Source organism: Octodon degus, unplaced genomic scaffold (assembly GCF_000260255.1).
Source record: "Octodon degus isolate 3935 unplaced genomic scaffold, OctDeg1.0 scaffold00230, whole genome shotgun sequence".
Lineage (NCBI taxonomy): Eukaryota > Metazoa > Chordata > Mammalia > Rodentia > Octodontidae > Octodon > Octodon degus.
This window is the reverse complement of record NW_004524806.1, coordinates 2,696,117-2,718,598: the sequence shown is the minus strand read 5'-3', so window position 1 is coordinate 2,718,598 and position 22,482 is coordinate 2,696,117. Positions and strand designations below refer to the sequence as shown.

Below are 22,482 nucleotides of genomic sequence, written 5' to 3'. Positions count from 1 at the left end.
CCTTGGGACTCCCAGAGCTTCAACCACTTTTGTGCTCCTGGCTAGTTCCATTAGCCCCTTGGTAAGTGACACACTGAGCCTCTAGTTATCACTGACTTACCTCAACGCAGCCTTCTGAAGGATTCAAACCCACCCTCACACCCCCAACTTAGGAGGAAGCAGGTTCAGATGGAAAGTGACTGGGCTGGAAAGTGAGCCAACATCAGAGTAAATATGGAAGTCACCCCCAGAACCACTGTCTCTTGTCTGGCACTTCTACTCCTGGACGAGGCCTTGGACATGCAGGGCAGTCTGAGTGAGCCTAGGCCTACCCTGGTTGATAGCTAGGGCTGGCATGGTGCACAACAAAGGGCGCTAGGCAGCACTTTTGCAACCCCAGGAAAGCTCAACATAGAATCCAGCCATTTAATAACAAAATCGTCTCCACTCTCACCCCATCATAGCACCCTGACAATCACAGGTCCAGTTGCAGGAGGGGGCTATGGAAAGCCAGGGTGAACGCAGGCAGCAAGGGAGGGGTCTGTCAGATGCCTGCTCCCCGTGTCACTGACTCCTGGGAACAGAAGGCCTCTTCTCTGCTCAGCCACCAGCGGGGAGCTCCATCCACAAGAACTTGAACAGCCCACGCACCCAAATAGAGGGCAAGAGGGTCCAGGGCTGGCCAGGGAAGAAGAGGGATGAGAGCAGAAGTGAAGGGCCTGCCACCAGCGTAGGTCCTCGCTGGCCTGTATCTGCCATGTCCAGCTCTGGGAGCGCCATGAGCACTCACACAGGCCTTGCCTTCTTGGCCTTCTTCTCAGACCTCAGAGCCTCATCATGAGCTTTCCGCTTCTGTGCCAGTTTGTTGGCCTGTGAAGAAAAAAACGGCAATCAGGCTGAGTTTGGGTGGGGGCATGGAGTTGGACAGGCACAAAGAGAATCTTCAGGTTATTCCTTGAAATCAGAGCTTGTGAAAAGCTAACAGACACAGCCCCTCCTGCACAATAGCTCTTCATTATGTCATGGGCTCGCAAGCCTACTTACAATCATTTCTGGCTCCCAGAGCTGAAGGAACCTCAGTTAACTGTCCCATTTACCAGCCCTACTCTAGAAAGCTGGGTGCCAATCAAACCTTCACCTGGAACTCTCCAGCAAGAATTCCCAGCCACAGGGCAGTATCTACTGCAGATTTACAGCCAGTAACACTTAAGAATTAGCCTACAGAGGCACTCCAAGGTGGGCAGGGACCTGTTCAAGGATATTAGCTCTGAGAATGACTAATACAGTCTAGTCCCACCAGCAGGAGTCCACAGATACGGGCAGGGATGCATTTCAGGACACACAGCCAGGGGTGGGGTGGGGGCGTGGCCAGTCCCACAGCTCACATTATGACATAATATCTCAAAACCAGTTTCAAAACAATCTGTATAAAGCATGACACTCTCCAAACAATGCCATTATGTGCACAAGAGCAAGCTACAGGACTATTCCTTTAGCTCACCCTAAAGGCAGGACTGTGGGTCACTTCTGTGTCACCCATTATAGATTTTTAATTTAATTTAATTTAATTTTAGGGAAGGGTCTACAGGGTGTTCAGGGTCTCACTACTAGATCAGACTCATAGTGATCCGCCTGTTTATAGCCTCCCAAGAACTGGGATTACAGGTCTGCATCACCTTGCCCAGTCTCAATTGCCATCTCAGCACACCCTGGAGGCAGGGCCAGCAAGGTAGGCCCAGGGATCGAAACCCCAGCGGCGCTTTAATTTGTTAAGCTATTTGGCCAGCCCTAGATTTCTGTGTTGTACATGTTTTGTTTTTTAAATGAGCATATAGTTTTGTGAGCAAGAAAATAGAAAAGTTTAACAAAAACTTCCCAATTCTGCCAAGATAACTCTCTTCGCTACCAGAGGGTCAGGAATACCAGGGAGCAAGAAGGGCACAAAAGCCCCAAGGAAGGCCTGGGCCAAGCAGGTGGCCTCAGGAAAAGGGTACGAGAGCTCTGCAGTCTGCCCAGAGGACAGTCTCACCCCACCTCTGAGCTCACGGCATAGCACAGGCACATCTGGTGGCCACCACAGTCTCAGGTAGCAGTGACAAGAGCTTACCTCTCGGATTTTGCGCCTCTTGCCAAACATGATCTTTTGGTAAAGGTACTTCTCCCGCTTCTTCATCATCATGATGGCCAGGCGCTTGGCCTCACTCTCCTCCCTCTGGGCCAGCTGCTGCTTGTCCTCCAGCTTCACGGTGCCTGCCATCACCCTGGGTTTCTGCAGACACACAGCACGTGCTTGTGGGTGCAGGCTCTCAGGCTCTTGCCCTTTTAAACCAGAGGGGCTGCTCTCTAGGCAGTGCTCTGATGTAACACTCCGTACCTTCTCCTCTATCCTCTGCTCCTCCAGGGCTAGGAGGCGGGCCTCCTCCTCCTTCTCGGAACCAGCCTCTTCCTCCTCCTCCTCGCCATCACCTTCGTTGTCTTCTTCTTCTTCTTCTTCCTCCTCTTCTTCCGAGTCTTTCAGGTTTCCTATGGACCACCAGTGACTTCTGAGTGCCCTGATTACCTGCTCTTTCCCTTGCAGGGTAAATGCTGGCCCCAGATACCACCCTCTCGGACCCTGACACCCTCAGACATGCCAAAGGCAGTTCAAGACTCTATCCAGTGCAGCCACCTTGGTCCTCTCCCCACAGGCACAGTAGCACTTGTGGGAACTTCCTAGGTCCCCATCCCCACTCCTGAACTCTGCTACCTATGTGATCACGGACGACTGCTCTAGAACGTTGTGCTCTGTTAAGACTGAATATAAACACTGCCCGACTATAGAGCACAAATGGTTCCTTTCCTACCACTAAGCTTTACCCAAAAGGTGGTTCAAAGGGCTTTTAGCTACTGCTGTCCTATCCCCTGGAGTCTGCAACTCTGTAGCCAAAGAAGCAGATCAAGAAGTCTGTCTACCCTGGTGCCCGCCCCCTCCCACTGACCTGGGTCCTCTCCTCGCTGCAGAGCCAGCAGCTTCAGCTTCTCGGGTGGAATGTAATCTCCTTCCTTCTCAGACACGAAGGGCGAAAGGTGTGGGGGCAGCTGCACCCCAGGGAAGTACTCTGCCACAGGGAGGAGGAGCCGGGCATTGACACAGTCAAACACCCACTGGGGCTGCACGTAGTACCTGGTGCAGAATGGCCAGCAAAGACAGGTCAGACAATCAACTGGAGCCCTGCTGTGCAGCAGGTGCCTCCAAGACAGGCTGCTCCCTAGGTAGCACGTGAGCATTGGGCCTACCTGCCGATGACGGGGGTCTGCTGTCCAGGTCGGTCAACAATTTGGTGGGTGATGCCAGTGTCTGTGACATCATAGGTGGCTCCAATGCACAAAGATTTGTCCCAGGACACGTGCCCCCCAAAACTTCTATAGGTAGAGGAAGAGACCACAAAGATCCCAGGCATGAGCTGCCTGTTATGGGGCCCAATTCCTCAGGATATGCTGACTACCCAGCCCACAAATCCACCCTTTCAAGAGGGAGTTCATCCCCACCCTGGACTCTCCAGACTGTGCCACTGCCTCCAGTACTGGCCCAGCAGGGACCCTAGCTGGCGAGACAGCAATGGCAGCCCTGCTCTAGGCTGAGCACTTCCTGGGTGCCCGAGCTACACCATATATGGAAACAGATGTCATCTCCAGGTTTCTCATAGGTACCCATGGCAGGACTCAGACTGGCACACAGCCAGTGACACGGGCCAGCCCACAGACCCTGCTCACCTGATGACAAAGGCCAGGGCCTCTCGGGGTACCTCACGGTTCAGGAAAAACTTCAGGCCTTCAAAGAGCTTCTTGTGCTTTTCTTGAGCCTCCAGCTCCTTCCTGCGGTTCTCTTCCTGTAACGCCATCTCCTAGCAAGCCACGTGGTCTCATGTTGCCAGGTTCGCCCCACCTCCCAAGCTTCTGTCTAGATCAGCCCCCATGCCCGGCCCCACCCCTCTTCTGGAAGGCAGCATAGTACTCACCCCATCAGCAGGAAACTCGTCAGCCTGAGCTTCCTCCTCTGCCGCAGGCACCACCACACGGGCCAGGCTGGCACTGAGGGCTGCCAGTTTCTACAGGAGGAAAGCAAAGCTGCAGGGCTAACCTGCGCAGGTGGGCACTCTGTCCAAGTGGGATGGACGGGGAGAAGCTGTGATAGCTATGGGTCAGCCAAGACCACCAATCCAGTCAAGCTGCCCTCACTCTAGGCTAGAATGCCAGAGGTCCTGGACCCAGGGAGCACTCTTTTGGGAGGCACAAGGCTGATACCCCTGAAACCTCTCTCACCTCCATGGAGCTCTCAGAATCCAATGCGTAGGCATCCTCCTTCGCCTTCACCTCTGCTCGGGCCTGACCCTCAAGCTGGAAGGGCAGAAGAAAAGTCAGATGACAAGAACGGCTCTACCCCCTTGCCTCGGTTGTGCATGTCTGTAATTCTAGCACTCGGGAGGTTGAGGCAGGAGGACTGCTGATAGCTTAAGGCCAGCCTGAACTACAGTGAGAGACGTCTCAAAACACTAGAGAAAAAACACAAAAAAACCTGTTGGGCGCCCTACCTTTGGCGGGTAGTGGAGGTTGAGCAACTGGTAGAGGCGGAAGTTAACAAAGCCCAGCAGGGTGGTGTAGAACTCAGTGAAAGTGGCCATGACCCTGTAGTCTACATCTGTCGGGTGCTGGGGGGTACAAGAGATGCATTAGTGGTGTCTATGCAAGACGGGGGTTGTGGCACGCCCCCACCCATGGGCATGGTACACACCAGTGAGGCTCAGGATAGGGCCCACAGGGATAGGACTATGCTGGCAGCCAGGGCCAGACCCACACATATACAGTGGCCACACTTTTCACCTAGAAGGGTAACTGGCCCAAGGTGCTCTTATAACTGTCTGTCCCTTTCCTCCATCCCTCAAGCCTTAGTGTACATTTCTGTCTTTTAAGAAGTGATCTACAACCCAGGGAGCTCAAGCCCTCTCTACCCTCCCCAGCATCTGTTCACTGCTGCTTAGGGCCAGCCAAGTGAGCACAGGTGGGTGTCCTCCAGAGCACAGCCCAGTCCGTGCCCAGAAGTGGGGCCAGACCCCAGAGGTGGAGGTGCCTTGTCCACACCCTGGAGCGAGCCTTGGGAGATGGTTGTCATATTTCAGTGACCCCTCCTCAGGCCCATACGGCAAGTAAAACGTGAGGGCCCAAAGAATCCATGGAAAATGGCAGGCAGAATCTACCTGCTTGGAGGAGAGGCAGAAAGCCAGATTTCCAAGCTACCAACCCATCAAGTCTGGTTCTATCTCTGCTCTGAGGAGCTGACCTGAGACCTGGACCACTGTGCCTCAACTCTCAACTGGTCCAACCCTCTAGAACCAGGGAGGTCAACCCAACTGAGGACCCCTGGGAATGGACAAGAGAATTTTTCAAGAAATAGCAAAATTAGTAATGATTTTCTCTCTCCTGGGGTATACTTCGGATTCTGAGCTCTTTCTACACCTCACTGCTGGGCAGTATGTGTGCTCTAGGGCTCTGCCTGGGGCCTTGACAGGCCTGCTGGGCCTCTGGGCACCAACCCCATTCTGCAGCACAGAAATGAACAGAGCAGTTCTCCCCAAACCCTGCTATAGCCCAGTACTGGCTGTCCATCTTCAGCTGAAGGAAGCAGTGGTGGCAAGCCAGTCAGGAAAGAGGACGGGGCAGCTGTGCCCTTCCCCCAGGGCCAGCTGTGTGGAGGCTGTCCCTCCACAGGGCCCTATTCACCACTCAGGAAGGCACACAAAGACCAGTCTGAGTAGCACGGGGGTGGGACATCAGAGAGCAGGAAGGACAGAGAAAGGCGGGAAGGAAGGAGGGATGGAGAGAGCAAGAGGGAAGGGTCACAGGCTCTAGCTACCCAAGTCTGCCCTGCGGGTGGGACAGGCACTGCCAAAATTCACTTCTAGCCCACCACCAAAGAAACCATGTGCCATATCCAGCCCTTATATCCCCCAGAGCACCTGACCCCAGGTGGCAGCAGCCCATTCCCTCAACCAGGCTGGCGGCAGCATCTGCTGTCTATAGAAGGCATCAGGGCTGGTGAGATGGCTCAGTGGTCTAAAGCACCTACTTAGAACAAGCTAAGCTAAGCAAAACACAGGGACCACGGTTCAATCCCCCAGCACCACATGCCAGCCAGCCCCGCCCCCTGGTGGGCTGAGCTGGCCACACACACACACACACACACACACACACACACAAAATAAATAAATAGAAGGCATCAGCTCCTACTCTGTGAAGATGGAGGAAGGCAGGCCAGGGCAGGCCACAGAATAAGCGAGGTGGCTGTGAGGCCAGACCCCCCAGGAACACTAGAGGCCAGCAGTGACTCCACTGGAGGCAAAAGCAGCATTTCTCACAGCGAGACCCTGTGGGATCATGAGTCAAGTGCTTTCCCCCACCCCCAAGGTCACGCTATCCAGCTATGGGATGATGGGTGGGGGGAGCAGAAGCAAGAGTGAAATAGCAGGAGAGTCAGGGTCAAAGCTGTCAGTGGCAGAGTGGGGACGAGGACTCCAGAGGTGTGAGGGGAGGGCCAGTTCTGTCACTGGCATATACTTATCCAGAGCTGCTCACACTTTTTATTCAGCCCTTGATCCCCAAGAGTCAAGTGCCAAGCATTTAAGATTTCTTTTCCTTAAATCCTCACGACAGGCTTAGAAGTGCAACCTTATGACTAAATGAGGCACAGGATTCAGGAACATGTCCAGCTGATGTGTGCTGGAAGGGGGAGGGCTTGGGGACTCCTGCTCAGCATTAGGCTTCATGCTCGGAGCTGAGCATTTCTCGTGTTGGAAATTCTGCAACACATCATGCGACAGAGAGGGCTCCAGAGCTGTGCAGCATACTCTCACTCCCTTCCGACCACAGTCAACAATGAGGAACTCAGCACGTGCTGGACTCCATAGGACAGCAAGTGCGTCATCCACACTTTCAAGCCCATCTCGGACTCAGGATGAGACCTTCCCTCTGGGAACACTCACATCATGGGAGAAGGCATAGGGTGTGATCCACACAATGGGCTGCCCCAGCACCTCAGCCTGATAGTAAATGCCTTTGATGGACAGGAAGACCTGAGGGGAGAAAGACAAACAATGTGGTGACATCTACAAGCAGCAGGGGAAGGGCAGGCAGCCTCCCTGGGCCCCAGCTCACCTTTCGCAAAGCACGGGCAGCAATGATGTAGTGCAGAAACTCCACGGTGAGCCGGCGGCACAGCTGGATGGTCTGCACGTGGCACTTGCCTGTCCGCGGGAAGGTGGAAAAGAGGAAGCACATGGACAGGGCATCATCCAGGTCTCGCAGAGCATCGATGAATGTAGGGTACCTGAGGGTTGTGGGGACTGTCTCGTGGGCCTGTTCATCCTGGGTTCCAAGGGGGTCCCAACTCCACCCCCTACTCCCTTGGCCACCCTGATGTATCATTTCCCCAGCTTGGCCTTCCCAGGACCACTTCTTGACCTGCTGGCATCAGCTTACCCCAAGCTGGCCGTAGACCCGGAATAGCCCTGAGAGGAACTACTTAATCAAGATTAAGCACTGAGCTCTGAGGACCAGAGAGTTCCAGTGGGAACTCCAAGTCACCCACCACAGACTTGGTCTTGAACTGCTGTATGAGGGAAAACCAAGTTAGTGGGCCACTGACCCTTTGAAGATAAAACCTTTAGCTCAAAGGTAATCTACTGGAAGGCTCACAAGGGAAACTGGAAATGGGCAGCTGCCTCATGGGCCGAGGAAGACAGTGTCTACGCTTGGCCACAGGCCACCACAGTGGGGTCCGTCTTCCTTGACTCTCATCCCCCAGATTCATCTACCTAGCAGAATCAATTAGAACCAAGGATAGAAATGCTGGAAGTGGGACCTGGAGGAGCCTAGGAGGAGACAGAGCAAGAAAGCATTTCTAGGAACACTAGTAAATGAGGAAGCTGAGAAAACTAGCCACTCTAGGCAAATCAGCCATGGTGTGGCTGCCCAGCTGAGGACAAAAGTACAGGGCCTGGAGAATGCACTGAACCACAATAATGAATGACAGCTGGGTTCCAGACCCATGGGACCCAGTGCAGGTGACTGCCACAGCCAACCCTAGCTTCATCTGGAAAATGATACTGCCTTGTCGTTTTCCAGATGACATTGCAAGACCAGACTGGTGATTTATAACTGGGCCCTTGCAGCTACCTAGAGATACCCTGGGCACAAGTGGCCAGACAGGGTCTTTGCTCCCCCAACATCCCTGCAGCTGCAGCAGCCTCCAGAGCTCTTGGCTTCCAAACTGCCTTCCAAGAAGCTTCCCTTGGAATGAAAAGACTGTCCTCTGCCTGCCTAGCTCATGGTTGCCACAATAGGATGAGGACACCCTCTGTCTAGCATCTAGGCCAGTCCATACTCAGCTGGCTCCAAGGCAGCATGGCACATGGCAGAGGGCAGCAGTACATGGCGGCTGCAAAGAGCAGAGAGCATGGGAGGAGTAGCAGCAACAATGGCAATAGAGAGAAAGTCTGTCTCTCTTAAGATGCATTCAGGGTGTTTGCCCCAGGCTGGGTGCAGCACGCACACCCATGAGCCCAATGGGTCATGAGTTAATCACAAACTCTACAAGTCCGCCCCAGGACTGCATGAGGCTTTGGGGGAACAACTAAACACAAACCATAACACCCAGGGTGGTCCTCACTGCCATGAACATAGCCCAAGGCCACCTACTCTGCAGCTAAGTGTACTTGGACTGTCAGCCCAGAAGAAGAGTCACTAGTCTAGAGTTTCTTTTCTTTCTTTAAATGTATTTTAGTACAGGGCCTACAGGGTCTCACCATGTAGATCAGATCACAGTGATCCTCCTGTTTTCAGTCTCCCAAGCGCTGGGATTATAGGTGTGTGCCACCATGCCCAGTCTTTTTTTTGGTGGAACCGGGGATTGAACTCAGACACTTGGGCTTGCCAGGCAAGCGCTTATTCTACTGAGCCATCTCCCTGGCCCCCATGTCCAGTCTTAATCGCGGACTCAGTGTGCCTTGGAGGCGGGGGTGGCACGGCATGCCGGGGATCGAACCCTGGCCGCTGCACTCTGCCTAAGCAGGTGCTTTAGTCTGCTGAGCTATCTGGCCTGCCCTAGCCTAGAGTTTCTGTACTTCACCACTATTAACATCTTGGGATAGACTGCTCTGTTACAGAGCTTGTTCTGGGTAATGTAGGCCATCTAGTAACAACCCTGGCTTTATCTCCTAGAAACCAAAAACATCCCATCCAAATTACAGGAATCCACAGCATTTCAGACATTGCTAAGTGTCTACTGGAGAGGCAACATTACCCCTGGTGATGAATCACTGATTCAGCACAGGAGTTAGAGGGACCTTTTTTTTTTTTTTTGTAGAACTGGAGATTGAACTCAGGCCCTTGCGCTTCCAGAGAAGCGCTTATTCTACTGAGCCATCTCCCCGGCCCCAGAGGGACTTCTAAGAAAGGTAGGCAAGGAACAGACAAGGCTGCAAGTGTAGCCCCAGGCCTTATAGGTCTTGCCCTGTATTCCATATGCAGCCCCAGAGGTCTCACTCACTCCTACAAGGCCTTTGCTGCTGCTTGAATGTGTTTCCCTGGTTGGCTCAAACATCTCTTCCCAGAGAGATCTCTGGCACAAGAGTGTCACTGGCACACCTCCGCCAGGTCCCTGCATGCTGCTCACATCTCTTGTGGTCCTCAGCACAAGTTGCAATTACTATGGTGACTTGTCAGTTTGGATTTGGTCTGTTTCTCCATAAAGGATGTGCAGTCTGTAGGCACAATCTTGGTCTTGTCCCCAGTTCTGTACCAGGACAGAGCCTGAGAGGCAACCCAGCAGTGCTCCAAAGAGCGCCTGACTCACCGTTCCTTGACAATATGGTCAAGCTTGTAGTTGGGCTTATTGTCCTTCAGGCGCTCCACAGTGTTCCACTCGCTTTTCCCATAGGCCTTGCGGAGCTTCCGAACAAATACCTGGACAAAAGGAAGGGGTTACCTTAACAACAGCCCTGGAGTCTGGCTGCAATGGCCTCCAATTTTAAAAAGGCAAATATGGCATTTTAAGTGCTCCAAGAAAAAGGATGATCCTAAGCCAGAGCTGACTGAAGAGCAGAAACAGGAAATCTGGGAAACTTTTGATCTCTCTGATGGAGATGGGACTGGGACCATTGATGTAAAGGAACTAAAGGTAGCAATGAGCCTTGGGCTTTGAGTCCAAGAAAAAAATCAAGAAAATGATAAAAAAAAAAAAAAGAAAATGATAAGTGAGATTGATAAGGACGGCACAGGCAAATTGAACTTCAGTGACTTTCTGACCATGATGACTCAGAAAGCTTTCAAGTTCTTCGATGATGATGAAACCGTGACAATATCATTCAGAAACCTTAAGTGTGTGGCCAAGGAGCTGGCTGAGAACCTGACTGATGAGAAGCTTCAGGAGACGACTGATGAAGCTGACCGAGATGGAGATGGCGAGCAAGAGTTCTTGCACATCATGAAAAAGACGAGCTTCTATTGTGACCCATGTCATGTCTCCTGCTGCAAGCACATGTGACTAGAGTAGTGCTCGCTGTCCTGTGAAATCCAGCTCCCCATTTCGCTGTAGGACTTCAGCCATGTCCCTGAATCTGATTTGCACTTCTGGAGGTGTTGTTCAATATTAAAGTTCTTTGTAAAATGGGGCGGGGGGACCACTGAGGCTTGGCCAAGGACTGTGGGACAGGTCTCTTCTAGAGGATGGATCCACGAGACGTGCTGCCTCTCACTGCCTCCAGAAGCTGGCCCTGGTGATCTACCTGGGGAAGCAGCCCCTTCAGTCCAGAATCTGCTCAGCAGCCAACTCCACACAGCAGATGGTTGACCTATGTAACAACTTGAGCTGGACCAGGGCACATCCTTTAAAGATGCACAGGGACCACCATTCATCAATATGAAGATGCCATTTTTTTTTTTTTTTACAAGGGAAGGCAAATCAGTCCCATTTTCCAACTGAAAAAAAGAGGCCAAATGATGTGCCACTTAGAAAGATGAGGGTCAGAGGGCTAGGCCTTGTTCCCAACTGCTGTGAGCACTGGTTAGGTCTTTCCACACATCTGACATCTTCCTTCAAAGAACTTCCATTCATGCCCACCCTTAGGGCTTCCCAGAAGCTCAAACAGCATCTGGGATGATAAATAGCAGCTCAGAAACAGTCATCTCCCACCAACTTTTTACAGTGAGTTTATGTAGCCACAGAACCCTGCAACTGGGGCTGCCCCATTGCCTGCTGGCCACCAGGTGGCAGCCCTCTGCTCAGCCAAACCCTGCTCCCTGTTGGAAGTGTCAGCTGCAATATCTACCTTCATTAGTCTATTTTTAATTATTTCCACTTGGTAACAATAGGTTTCTGTTTTCCCTGTAGCATTTGAGCTGTGAATGATCTCTGTCTGTGGAATGGAAGACTTGGTCTCCTGGGAGTAGCTGCAGAAAGAACCAAATAAGGAGCCTGTTTCTTTACAGAAAACACCAGAAAGACCCTGAAATACCTCGATCTTTGCCTCAGGAGCAAAAAAAAAAAAAACGTAATCTTTTAGGAAAGAACCAGGGAAAACTGTTAATAGGTAAAGGACCAATCACTGGCCAGCTCTGTGCAAATGATTTCCAGACATGTACTCTCAGTGGATCCCTGAAACACTCCTTTGAAACAGAATGACCCCCTCTTTCAAACAGGCTTGCTGACAGGCTGGCAACCTCACAGTTAGTCACAGAGCTGTGCATAATGGAGACAGACCTTTTACTCAGCCTAAGCCTCCTCACCTTGTATTCCCGGAATTTGTTGACAATGGGTTCATGGAGGAGAAACTTGATGTCTTTAATGAGATAAAAGGTTCGGGCTGCCGTGGAACCCTTGTTCACTTTCTTCTTATGCTTGGGCTCATGGGGATAAATACCCTTCAGGATGCACAGCCGCCTAGAAGACGGAAGCCATTTGTCAGGTAAGTAAAGGCACAGAATATTGGCCACACCTGAGCCTGAAAATCAACAGTAAGCAGGGAGCTCAGGACCTCTAGAGAGCTCACATCTTTAAAAAAAAATTTTTAGTACAGGGTCTCACTACACAGATCAGACTTGTAGGGATCCTCCTGTTTCAGTCTCTCAAGTGCTGGGATTACATGCATATGCCACCACGCCCAGTCTCAGTCACCAGTCTCAGCATGCCCCAGGAGTGGGGCCAGCACAGCAGGTGGAGAACTCACATCCTAACGTTGGAGTTTGAGAATGACAAATTTCTGCACAAATACATAATGGAGACTGTCATAAGCCCAGAAAGGAAACAAACAGGACTTGAGAGGCTCTAGTAGGCACCTGACACCTTGCTGAAAAATCAACATTTCAACCATATAAAGGCGGCCAAGGGGGTTAGAAGGCATGGTGTTGCAAGACCATAATCCCAGCTACTCGGGAGGCTAATGTACGAGAATTCCAAGTTGGAGGCCAACTTAGCAACCCTGTCTCATAAAAAAAAAAAAAGAGCAAGAAGTGTTATGTCTGCACTGAGTTTGATCTCTAGTACTGAAGAAGAAAAAGTAGTAGTAGTAGAGGTAGTAGTAGTAATAGTAGTAGTAGTAGTAGTAGTAGAGGAACAAGTATCCTAAAAAGTATAAAGACCATAAGGTTGGAAAGTACAGGAAAAGTATAAAGGACTAAAAGTGCTTTGAGAGAGGCTGCTGAGGTCAAGGTCAGCCTATGGCAGAGCCCACAAGCTACAGAGAAGTTTACACTTGACTCTACAAGAAGTGAGAACCCCTACTTGCAGGATCAGCAGTCTCTTCTGCCACAGTGGAGTGGCAAAGTTACCGCCAACTCATTCTGCAGACGCAGTTTTCCTCCAACTCCCCCTTGGACACAGCACAGCTCAATAAAGCAAGGCCAGGTGAGAAACAGGAAGAATAGCAGAACGCCAGTCTGTAGCAGCTCAGGTAAGACCAGGAGGCAGCTGAGTTTTCTTTGTGCATTTCACAGCACACACTCCCCAAAGACCCAACTCCACACCTTTCCAACCTCACCTAAAGTCTGCCAGGCTCAGCTGCAGCTTCTTCCGGGCTTTATTTCGGGTGATGTAGTTGGTGGCAGAACCCCGTTCATACTTGGGGGAAGAAAAAACAATTCATTAGCAATTACTGAACAACTAACATCACACTTTGGCCACATCTAATTCCAGAAGCAACAATCACTCTGGACAAGTGGCCAAGATGATTCTGGAATGGTAATCCTGTATGGAGAGAGCCGACCTACCTAAATGAGCTCTCCTGTACTATCTTTGTAGCTGTCAACATAAAGGACACACACTGGAAACTACAACACTGAGGACTTAGGAGGTGTTGTGATATGCCAAGTACTTAGTACTAGCTCTAAATACTGGCCAGAACAGTTAGTGATTTTGACACACTTAATTTAACTTTCACAATCCAGTGAGGTAGGTGCCATAAAACTCCAGTTTCACAGAGGAAATAAGCTTAGTAAAACAACGTGCCCATATTACATAGCTTTTCAATAGCTGGAACTGGGATTTAAACTCACATCTGAGTTCAGAGTCTATACACTTAGCTGCTAAACAAGCCTCCAATCAATTTCCAATCTCTCCTATTATAATCCCAGGGCTTGGAAGGCCGAGGCAGGATTGCTTTGCGTTCCAGGCCAGCCTGGGATACAAAGTGAATTCAAGGCCAGCCTAAGCTGCACAGTGAAATCCTGTCTCAAAACAACAACAGCAAAACCCTTTACCACCACAAGACACTTCCAACAGCCCCCGCAGCTCATCTTCTCCTCCCCACAGTTCCACGAAATATTAATACCAAGGATACGCCACAGATCTGCTCATGTAAGGTGGTCCTTTTCAACTTTTTTTTTTTTTTGCGGAACCGGGGATTGAACTCAGGCCCTTGCGCTTGCCAGGGAAGCGCTTGTTCTACTGAGCCATCTCCCTGGCCCCTTGGTGGTCTTTTTGAGGAGGCCACAAACCACTGTAATATCTAAGATACAGCCCCAAAAAACAAGTTTTGCTCCTTTGGGGATGATAGCACCCTGGATAAAATGCATGCCCTGCCGGGCATGTGGCACATGCCTCTAACTCTAACCATTCAGACCACTGCGAGGTAATGATGATCACAAATTCAAGCCCAGACTGCTTCTCAAAATAAAATTAACATGGGCTGGGTACATGGCTCAGCATTTCCTATTCTCAATTCCCAGTACTGGGGTAAAAATTTAAAAAACGAAAACGTATGCCCAAAGCCACAGCCTCTTCTATTCACTCAACAGACAGTAGCAAGTCCTCTAATGTGTTCAAAGGTAGACACAACAGCAATAAAGACAAAAATAAAAACAAAATCCCCTGGTCTCTACGCACCCTCAAGTGTGCATCTGAATGTCTGTGGTACTAAGACGCTTCCTCACACTCACACCTTAGCATCCTTAATAGAAGCCGTGCACTGTATGAAACACCTGAAATGCTAACCATGCACAGGTCCCTTTCAAGAGAGCTTCCTTTGGAATAAGATGGTAGGGGCCTCTAAGACTTCAGCTCTTGAGGGTCAAACCTATGGTCTTCTAATGACTAATGTTTCTGAATAACTTCACATTCACGGAACACACCACTCATTCTTTCCTTTAGATATTTAATGACTGTCCTTTGGTCATCAGGTCTATGCTAACAGATGACATCATGACAATCCATTTTCATAGGAGTCCTGTGCCACATGTATCTCCATTAAACAACAAGGGGATATGGGACCGGGAAGACAGTTTGGTAGTCTAAGCACCTGCCTGACAAAAACAAGGACCCGGGTTCTACCCCTGGTACCACATGCCATGCCAGTCCCACACTGAGCTGACCACTGAAACCTGGCGTGGCACATGCCTGAAATCCCAGAGATAGGGAGAATCACTGTGAGTGTGAGCTGCATAGCAAGACCCTGTACCAAATAAATGAAAAAAAGTTTTAAAAAAACCCCCAATCATTAAGGGGATAACCGGTCTCAACAGGATGCCTTTGCTTCCCAGATATGTATGTGTATGGGGAGAGAATTCAACAATGTCTGGAGACATTTTTGGTTGTCGGTTCCCACTGGCATCTAGTAAATGGCCATCAGAAATACTACTGAACATCCTATAATACACAGGACAATCCTTTTCACAACACAGAATTATCTGGACCAAAATGTCAAAATGGTTCTGAAACTGAGCTTGAAAGAAGGATCATGACTTGTTACAATTTAGCATTGGCACCTCAAGGGCAGGTTTTCCATTTGTGGATCATGGTATCTTTGCTTTGATTTCCACTACTCAGAATAAAATCTAAGCCCTTCACTGAAGCTTAATAGGTCTTACATGATAAGACCTGATGTAAGACCTTCCATGATAAGGTTAGTCCCTGCCCAGCCCTACCATCACCAGACACTATTTCTCCTTGGTTTACTATATCCCAGTCACATTTATATTCTTACAAATCCTTATACACAATAGTGTATTCCTAGGGGTCTTGGCATTTAGTTTCCAATTCCAGGCGTACTCCCTAAGGACTGCTATGCCCTCGGAACCCATCAAATATGTTCTGCTTTTTCAGATTTGTGCGGAAATATGCCTTGAAGGAAACTTCCAACACTATAATAACTACAATACACAGCGTTCTATAGTTTCGATCTTATTTCTCGCTGGTTTCCTTCGCAGCATATTTAACAATGTGCGGGTCATTTTGTGTGTGTGTGTGTGTGTGTGTGTGTGCGCGTGTGCATGTGCCTGTTTTTTTTCAGTATGCCAGGAAGTAAACGTAGTGAAAGCAGGGGGCATATCTGATTGTTTATATTACTCTCCCAGCGCCCTGGGCAAGGCTTGGATCAACAGGAAAGGAAACAAGCCTTAGAAACGAAAAACTAACTGCACGTCCTATTGGCCACTCTTTGTAGACCGTCGTCGTACGTTTGGGATGAAGTTATGTTTTGTAATTTATTTGACAGAAATAACTCTGTAGTTCTTTCTCAGATTTCACTAAACAAACACTGTAGTATAGTATACTACAGCCTCTATAATCAGTTCTTGGAGCTATCGCCCGTCTCCTTGATCCTGCCGTTTTTGCCGCCACAAAGGGCCGAGGCCGGGAAAAGAGACGACCGTAGACTCCGCCACCCCTGTCTTCCACCCCCTGAAAACTCTGGCGCCCCTGCCACTCACCTTTTTCTTCTCCAAGCCTCCCATGGTTCCACGTTAAAGGTTCTAGGAGGTCCGCGCGGACAGACAGCTCCACTTCCTCCCGCACGTGCCCTGCCTAGGACCCCGAAGACCCCTCACGCCTCCTTTCTTCGTGGGCTGTCCAATAAGATGCCTGTACAAATACAGGAAAAGGAGAGGCTTTATAATCGAGTTTGCATCCAAACTCTCTGATTTTGTTTTTTCTTTTGGCGGAACCAGGGATTGCATCAAACTCTCTGAAAAGAAATCACTAGATACCTTGAGAGTTTTTTTTTTCCTCCACGTCTTCTTGTTATAGACAGTTTAAGAGACTCAGGCATTTTTATAGTTACCCTAATGAAAATTGCTTAACAAAGTAAACCCCGTTGCATGTTGGGATGGAGAGAGGCGGAAGAGTGAGAGGCGGCGCAGTGCCTTCTGGGATGAGAGGGGAGCCACACTCCTCGGTGTAGGCGGAAATTGTGTTGTTATGGCAACAGTTGCCGGGCGTCCTGAAAGCCTCCCTGGCTCAGCAAGAGCTTACTTAGTTTGCTTTTTTTTAGGTCCTCGGTGCTTTTTTTTTTTTATTTTATTTTTTTTTCAGGTCGGTACATTTTAGATATATGTAATGGTACATAATGATGACATTCATCATAGGGAATTTGTACCAGAACATGATTTATATCTTGATGTCACTTTGCTTTTGCCTTCAGCTTTTGTTTTGTTCTTTTGCTCTTAGGAAGATAAAATAGATGAAAAGCGACTTTTTCCTCTCAAAAGTAGAGAATACTAAAGGGTCACTTACATTTTCTCAGCCTTAGCCGTGAACTGAAAAATAGTGAAAGATCAAGCAGTTACAGAATTCATGGTATAAATTACACATTGTGCTTCTACAGGGATATTTACTGTATTTATATAAATACTCACGCCAGTTTTAGGTGATGTCGTCTGGGAAATAAATACAATTCTAAATTCTTTCTGGCGTTGCACACACTAATCCCAGCACTCCCCAGGCTAAGGGAGAGAAACACTGAGCTCAAGGCCAGCCTGAGGGGGGCCGGAGAGATGGCTCAGTGGAATAAGCACTTGTCCCTGGTTCCGCAAAAATAAATAAATAAAAATAAAATTATGAAATATATTTAAAAGAAAGGCCAGCCTGAACTGCGTAGCAAGACCTTGTCTCACAAAACTAAAACTAACCAAATAAAAGCTGAAAAAACAATTCTAAAACTTGTGATGTCTTCTTCCTTGGAGCTTCCAAACTCTCATTTGGAAATGTTTCAAAAGTTTAAATTCGGGCTGAGGAGATAGCTCAGTAGAATAAGTGCTTTCCTGGCAAGCACAAGGGCCTGAGTTCAATCCCCGGTTCTGAAAAAAAAAAAAAAAATCCTTTTAAGGGCTGGTGAGATGGCTCAGTGGTCTAAAGCACCTACTTAGAACAAGCTTAGCAAAGCACAGGGACCGCGGTTCAATCCCCCAGCACCACATGCCAGCCAGCCACGCCCCCTGGTGGGCTGAGCTGGCCACACACACACACACACACACACGCACTAAATAAATAAATAAATAAATATTAAAAAAAGTTTTTTAAAAAAGAAAATGATTAAGAACAAAAAAAAAAGTTTAAATTCGAGGCCTCTTGAATGTGACCTGTGTAAAAGTCATCCATTGGAGGGATGGACAGATAGATATTAAGCACTGGTTCATGCTTGTGTTGAATAATTTGGATTTTTTTTTTAACTTAAAAGCTACAGCAACAACACCAACTCCAGAAATTCTACAAGCAAGGAAACATGGAAACTGGAGGTGGGAGGGTGAGCTGGCAAAGGATTCCTAAGAGATGTGGGGGGAATCAGGGGTGTGGTGTTCACAGCAGAAGGCTAAGGAGGGGGCTTATGAAAGATCTGGGCTGAGGTCAAACTTAGTGGTAGAGCCCTTGCTGAGAATGCATAAGGCCTTGGATTCCATCCCAAGCACCATCAAATACAAACCAAATCTGGAGATGAAAGACGATCTAGTAAAGAAGGGAGGGAAAGGGTACCCAGGCCAGAGGAAAAAGTTCAAGGGATGCAGAGAACTTCAGAAAGTCCTTTATGAAGTCAGGCATGGTATTGTATGCCTATAAGCCTAGCACTCAGAAGGTTGAAGCAGGAGGATCGCTGTTAGTTCAAAGCTGGCCTGGGTTCCATACCAAAATCCTCAAGACAACACCCCCTCAAAAAAAAAGGTCCGTTATGACTGCAACACAAAAGATGCCACCCGAAGAGGAACACAAGGGGCCTGAGAGGGCAACAGTCGCTGGCTCATAGAGGAAACACAGGAGCAGGGCTAATGTCATGGGCATGTGATCTGGGCAGTTGACTAGGCCCGTAGACTCTCTGCTACTGTCTTGAAACTTTTAACTTTTTTTTTTTAATAAAGGGCTGGGTGTTTGTTTGTTTGTTTGTTTTGGTATTTTAGTACAGGGTCTACAGAGTCTCACTATGTAGATCAGACTCGTAGTGATCTGCTTCCCAAGAGCTGGAATTACAGACGCAACACCACACCCAGTCTCAATACCAGTTTCAGCGCACCCCAAGGGCAGGGCCAGCTCAACACGCCAGGGATCAAACCACCCCTGCCTAAGCAGGTGCTTTAATCCTCTGAGCTACTTGGCCTGCCCTAGGGCCATGTATTTTTTTTCAAAGTTTTATTGATAAACAGATAGCAATGAGACAGTTTCAAATCTAATCGGAAGTACAGTTTCAACAAATAATACACTGCATATATTCTTCTCAGTGGTTAATTGCTGTACAAGAAGTGGACTTGTGATCCTATTTACAAACACCATTAGAACAAATCATTCTATTCATTAAGAGAATGCAACTATATATCTATCCTAACCACTTTGAATACACAGATACAAAATGGACATTCATTGGTATACCCCATTTTTTCTAAGTTCCATTATTGAATATTATAGGTGTGTAAACTCAGCAAAATATTCTAAAAGAGTCCAGTAGCCCATTATAGCATTGGGTCTTCTGTTTAACTGGCAATGTCAGAAATTATTGACCTGAGTCCCCCACAGCTCAACATAACAGCATGGCTTTATTTCCTATATTTCGTCTTCATACTTTTCTACTGGATGGTTAAAACCAAGGTAAAGCAGGACCTATGCAACAAGAGTTGTAGCTTTTTGGTCTGAGAAGGTCAGTGAAATGCCCTCAGGATTTATCCTGAGATCCTGTACCTCAGATTGTAGAACCTTTGTCAGTGTAGCCATGTGGATGAGTCATGGCCATTGCTTGGCCAATGTGCTCTCTGTGAAAGTAGGGCCATGTATTTTTACCTCACACTGACTCTCAGGAGTAAGGGGACTGTGCGTATAGCTCAGGGGAAAGGTACTTGTCTAGAATGTGAAGTGCCCTGTGTTTGATTTCTAGCACCCCAGCACCATAAAAAAATAATAAAATAATCACATAGTTGGTCCTTCATGGGAGAAGTCATTCACAAAAAGAAGATGGACTCTGTTTTGCTCACACTAGTGTGAAGGGTTGGAGGAAGACATAGTTGGTCTTGAGTGCAAAAAGAAGACATCTAGGAACCACATTTTACAAGGAGGGAACAGAGAGGCTCAAGGAAAGGAAGTTCCTGCTGAACTCATACTCCACTCTTCAGTGGTGGGTAGGTCTAGGCACACAATTCTTAGGTCTATTCTCTCTGTTACGAAAGATTGTTGTGTGATTCTGCAATAATGCAAAGCAATTTTTAGTTTCATAAAGGGAAGATTTTGTCCTTTAGAGCTGTCCATATAAAAATGCCTTTGCAAGGCAGGTGTGGTACCTTATACCTGTAATCCCAGCGGTTGGGAGGCTGAGGCAGACAGACTGCTGCAAGGTTGAGGTCAGCGTGGGCTACACAGTGAGTCTGAGACCAGCCTGAGCTACATGATGAGACCCTGACTCAAAGCAAAAACAAATACAAAAGTATGAAAAACACGAAAAGGCAGGGGTCGGGGATGTGGCTCAGGGAAAAAGCCCTGGATTCAGACTCCAGTACTGAAAACAAACACTTCCTGGCTTTGTGTGATACCAAACTTCTGTCACCATCATGCTGAAGAACCCAGTCTCTGCAAGTAGACTCTCCTGGTTTATGTCCAAGCCATGGAAAAAGCCTCATTTGTAAAATGGGACAATTTTTAACCATTTAGAAAAGTTGTTTAAGTATTTTTAAATTTATCTTAAAAAATATCTAATGGTGTGCATGCCTATAATCACAGCACTCCAAAGGCTGGAGCAGGAGGATTACCACGAATCTGAAGCCAGTCTGGGCTGCATAGGGAGACCTTGTCTACAAAAAATATATATATATAGAGAGAAAGCAGTTTATCAGTTTATTACCCAGTTACATATAATCTTATCATACTATCTAGTAATTGTGCCTTAAATATTTACTTAACTGATATGAATATTAAATAAATGTGCTTAAAGAAACTGTACATGCATGTTACCAGCAGCTCTCTTGATAATCACCAACAATTAGAAGCAATTAAGATATCTCGGTAGGAGAATGGTTGAACACTCTGATATGTCCAGCCATACAGTAGATTACCATTCAGTGATTAAAAGGGACGAGCTAACAAACCATAAAAAGGACGACTGACTCTGAAATTTATGTTGCTGTGTGAAAGAAGGCAGTCTGCTAAAGTTGCATACTATATGGCTTCAGCCTTATGGCATTTTGGAAAAGGAAAACTACAAAGATCAGTGGTTTCTTGGGATTAGAGACTGGGAAAAAGTGGAATAGGTAACTTTTTTTTTAGGGTTGTGAAATGATTCTATATGATATTATCCTTTTGATACAGAAGAAGACAGTGAAAAGAAAAGAACTGAGGATGAGAAGCCTGTTGCTTTTATGCTTGTTCTTAAATGTAATTTGTTTCCTGTGTAAGATTGTCTTGACTTTGGTATTGCTAGTCATTGTTAAAAATAATGTGAAACTGTCAGAACTTCTACCACTTTTCAGAGAATGAGCCTTTATAATAGAGCAAGGTATGTTTGAAAAATAAAAAAATGGTCTAATTTTTAAAGAATTAAATGACTATATATGTATGAGGGTTTATATCTAGTCTCTCAATTCTATTCCACTGTTCCATGCCTCTATAAGTAGCTTTGCAGGAAGTTTTGAAATCTTCAAGGAAGTTTTTTTTTTCCTTTTCTGTATTGTTTTGACTATTAAGGCCCCCTTGTAATTCCATCCAAGTTTTAGTCTTTTCAATGCTACTGTAAATAAAATTGCTTTTCAGTTTGCTTTCTGTATCATTCATTCCTGGAATAGAGAAACAGTTGAATTTTTTGTGTTGATCTGGTACTCTGTAGCTTTGCTGAATATATTTATTAATTTTAACTGTGTGTGTGTGTGTGTGTGTGTATGTGTGTGTGTGTGTGTGTGTGTTTTACAGGAAATCGAACTAAGGGCCTTCACAATGAGCCACATCCTGGGCCTCCCGTTTTTGGCAGTGCTAGGAATTGAACCAAGGGCTTTGAGCATGTTAAGCAGACATTCAAAGCAGTCTGAGTTACATTTCCAGCTCTTTTGTGTTTTTTGAAAGAGTTTCAGAAGGACTGTGATTAAATCTTCAAATGTTTGGTATAATTAACTAGTGAGGTTGTCTAGTCCTGGATTTTTCTTTGTTGGGAAGATTCTGTTTACCAATTTACAATATTTTCTTGTTATAAGCAGGGCCAGATTTTCTTATTCATACGTCAAGTTTTGATTTCTATGATTTGTTCATTCATCTAGGCTATTTATATTTGTTGGCCTGTGATAATTTATGCTATGTTCTTTTGATTGTTTTGAGACAGTCTTACTATATAGTGCAGGCTGGCATCAAACTCATAGCAATTCTTCTACTTCAGCCTCCGAAGTTCTAGGATTATAGGCCTGTGTCTCCATGCTGGGTTTTTACTATGTTATTTTAATCCTTTTTATTCCTCTAAGGTTAACCATAAAATATTACTTTCTTGACTGATTTTAATAGTTTACATTTTCCATTTTATCAGTCTAATGTTTTATTGATTTGTTGCACTTTTAATTTTTATTTATTTATTTATTTATTTAGTATTTAGTACAGGGCCTACAGGGTCTACAGGGTCTCACTACACAGATCAGACTTGTAGTGATCCTCCTGTTTTCAGCCTCCCAAGCTCTGGGGTTACAGGTACACACCACCACTCACACCACCACACCCAGTCTCAGTCAAGTCTCAGTGCACCCCTGGGTCTGGACCAGAAC

General features: G+C 47.3%; 1 protein-coding gene across 1 annotated transcript; it reads right to left on the bottom strand.

Annotated features, from left to right (window-relative positions):
- Nucleotides 1-561: 561 nt before the first annotated feature.
- On the bottom strand, nt 562-16,302 carry Pes1 (pescadillo ribosomal biogenesis factor 1). The gene is made up of 15 exons (XM_004645525.2): nt 16,210-16,302; nt 13,047-13,126; nt 11,797-11,950; nt 9,866-9,975; nt 7,168-7,339; nt 6,996-7,085; nt 4,551-4,667; nt 4,282-4,356; nt 3,978-4,067; nt 3,733-3,863; nt 3,256-3,381; nt 2,958-3,142; nt 2,354-2,502; nt 2,087-2,248; nt 562-849 (listed from the first exon to the last, which is right to left on the bottom strand). Exons 1-15 carry the CDS (start codon nt 16,231-16,233, stop codon nt 766-768), a joined length of 1,749 nt encoding a protein of 582 aa, XP_004645582.1. The 5' UTR covers nt 16,234-16,302; the 3' UTR covers nt 562-765.
- Between the last annotated feature and the right edge of the window lie 6,180 nt (nt 16,303-22,482).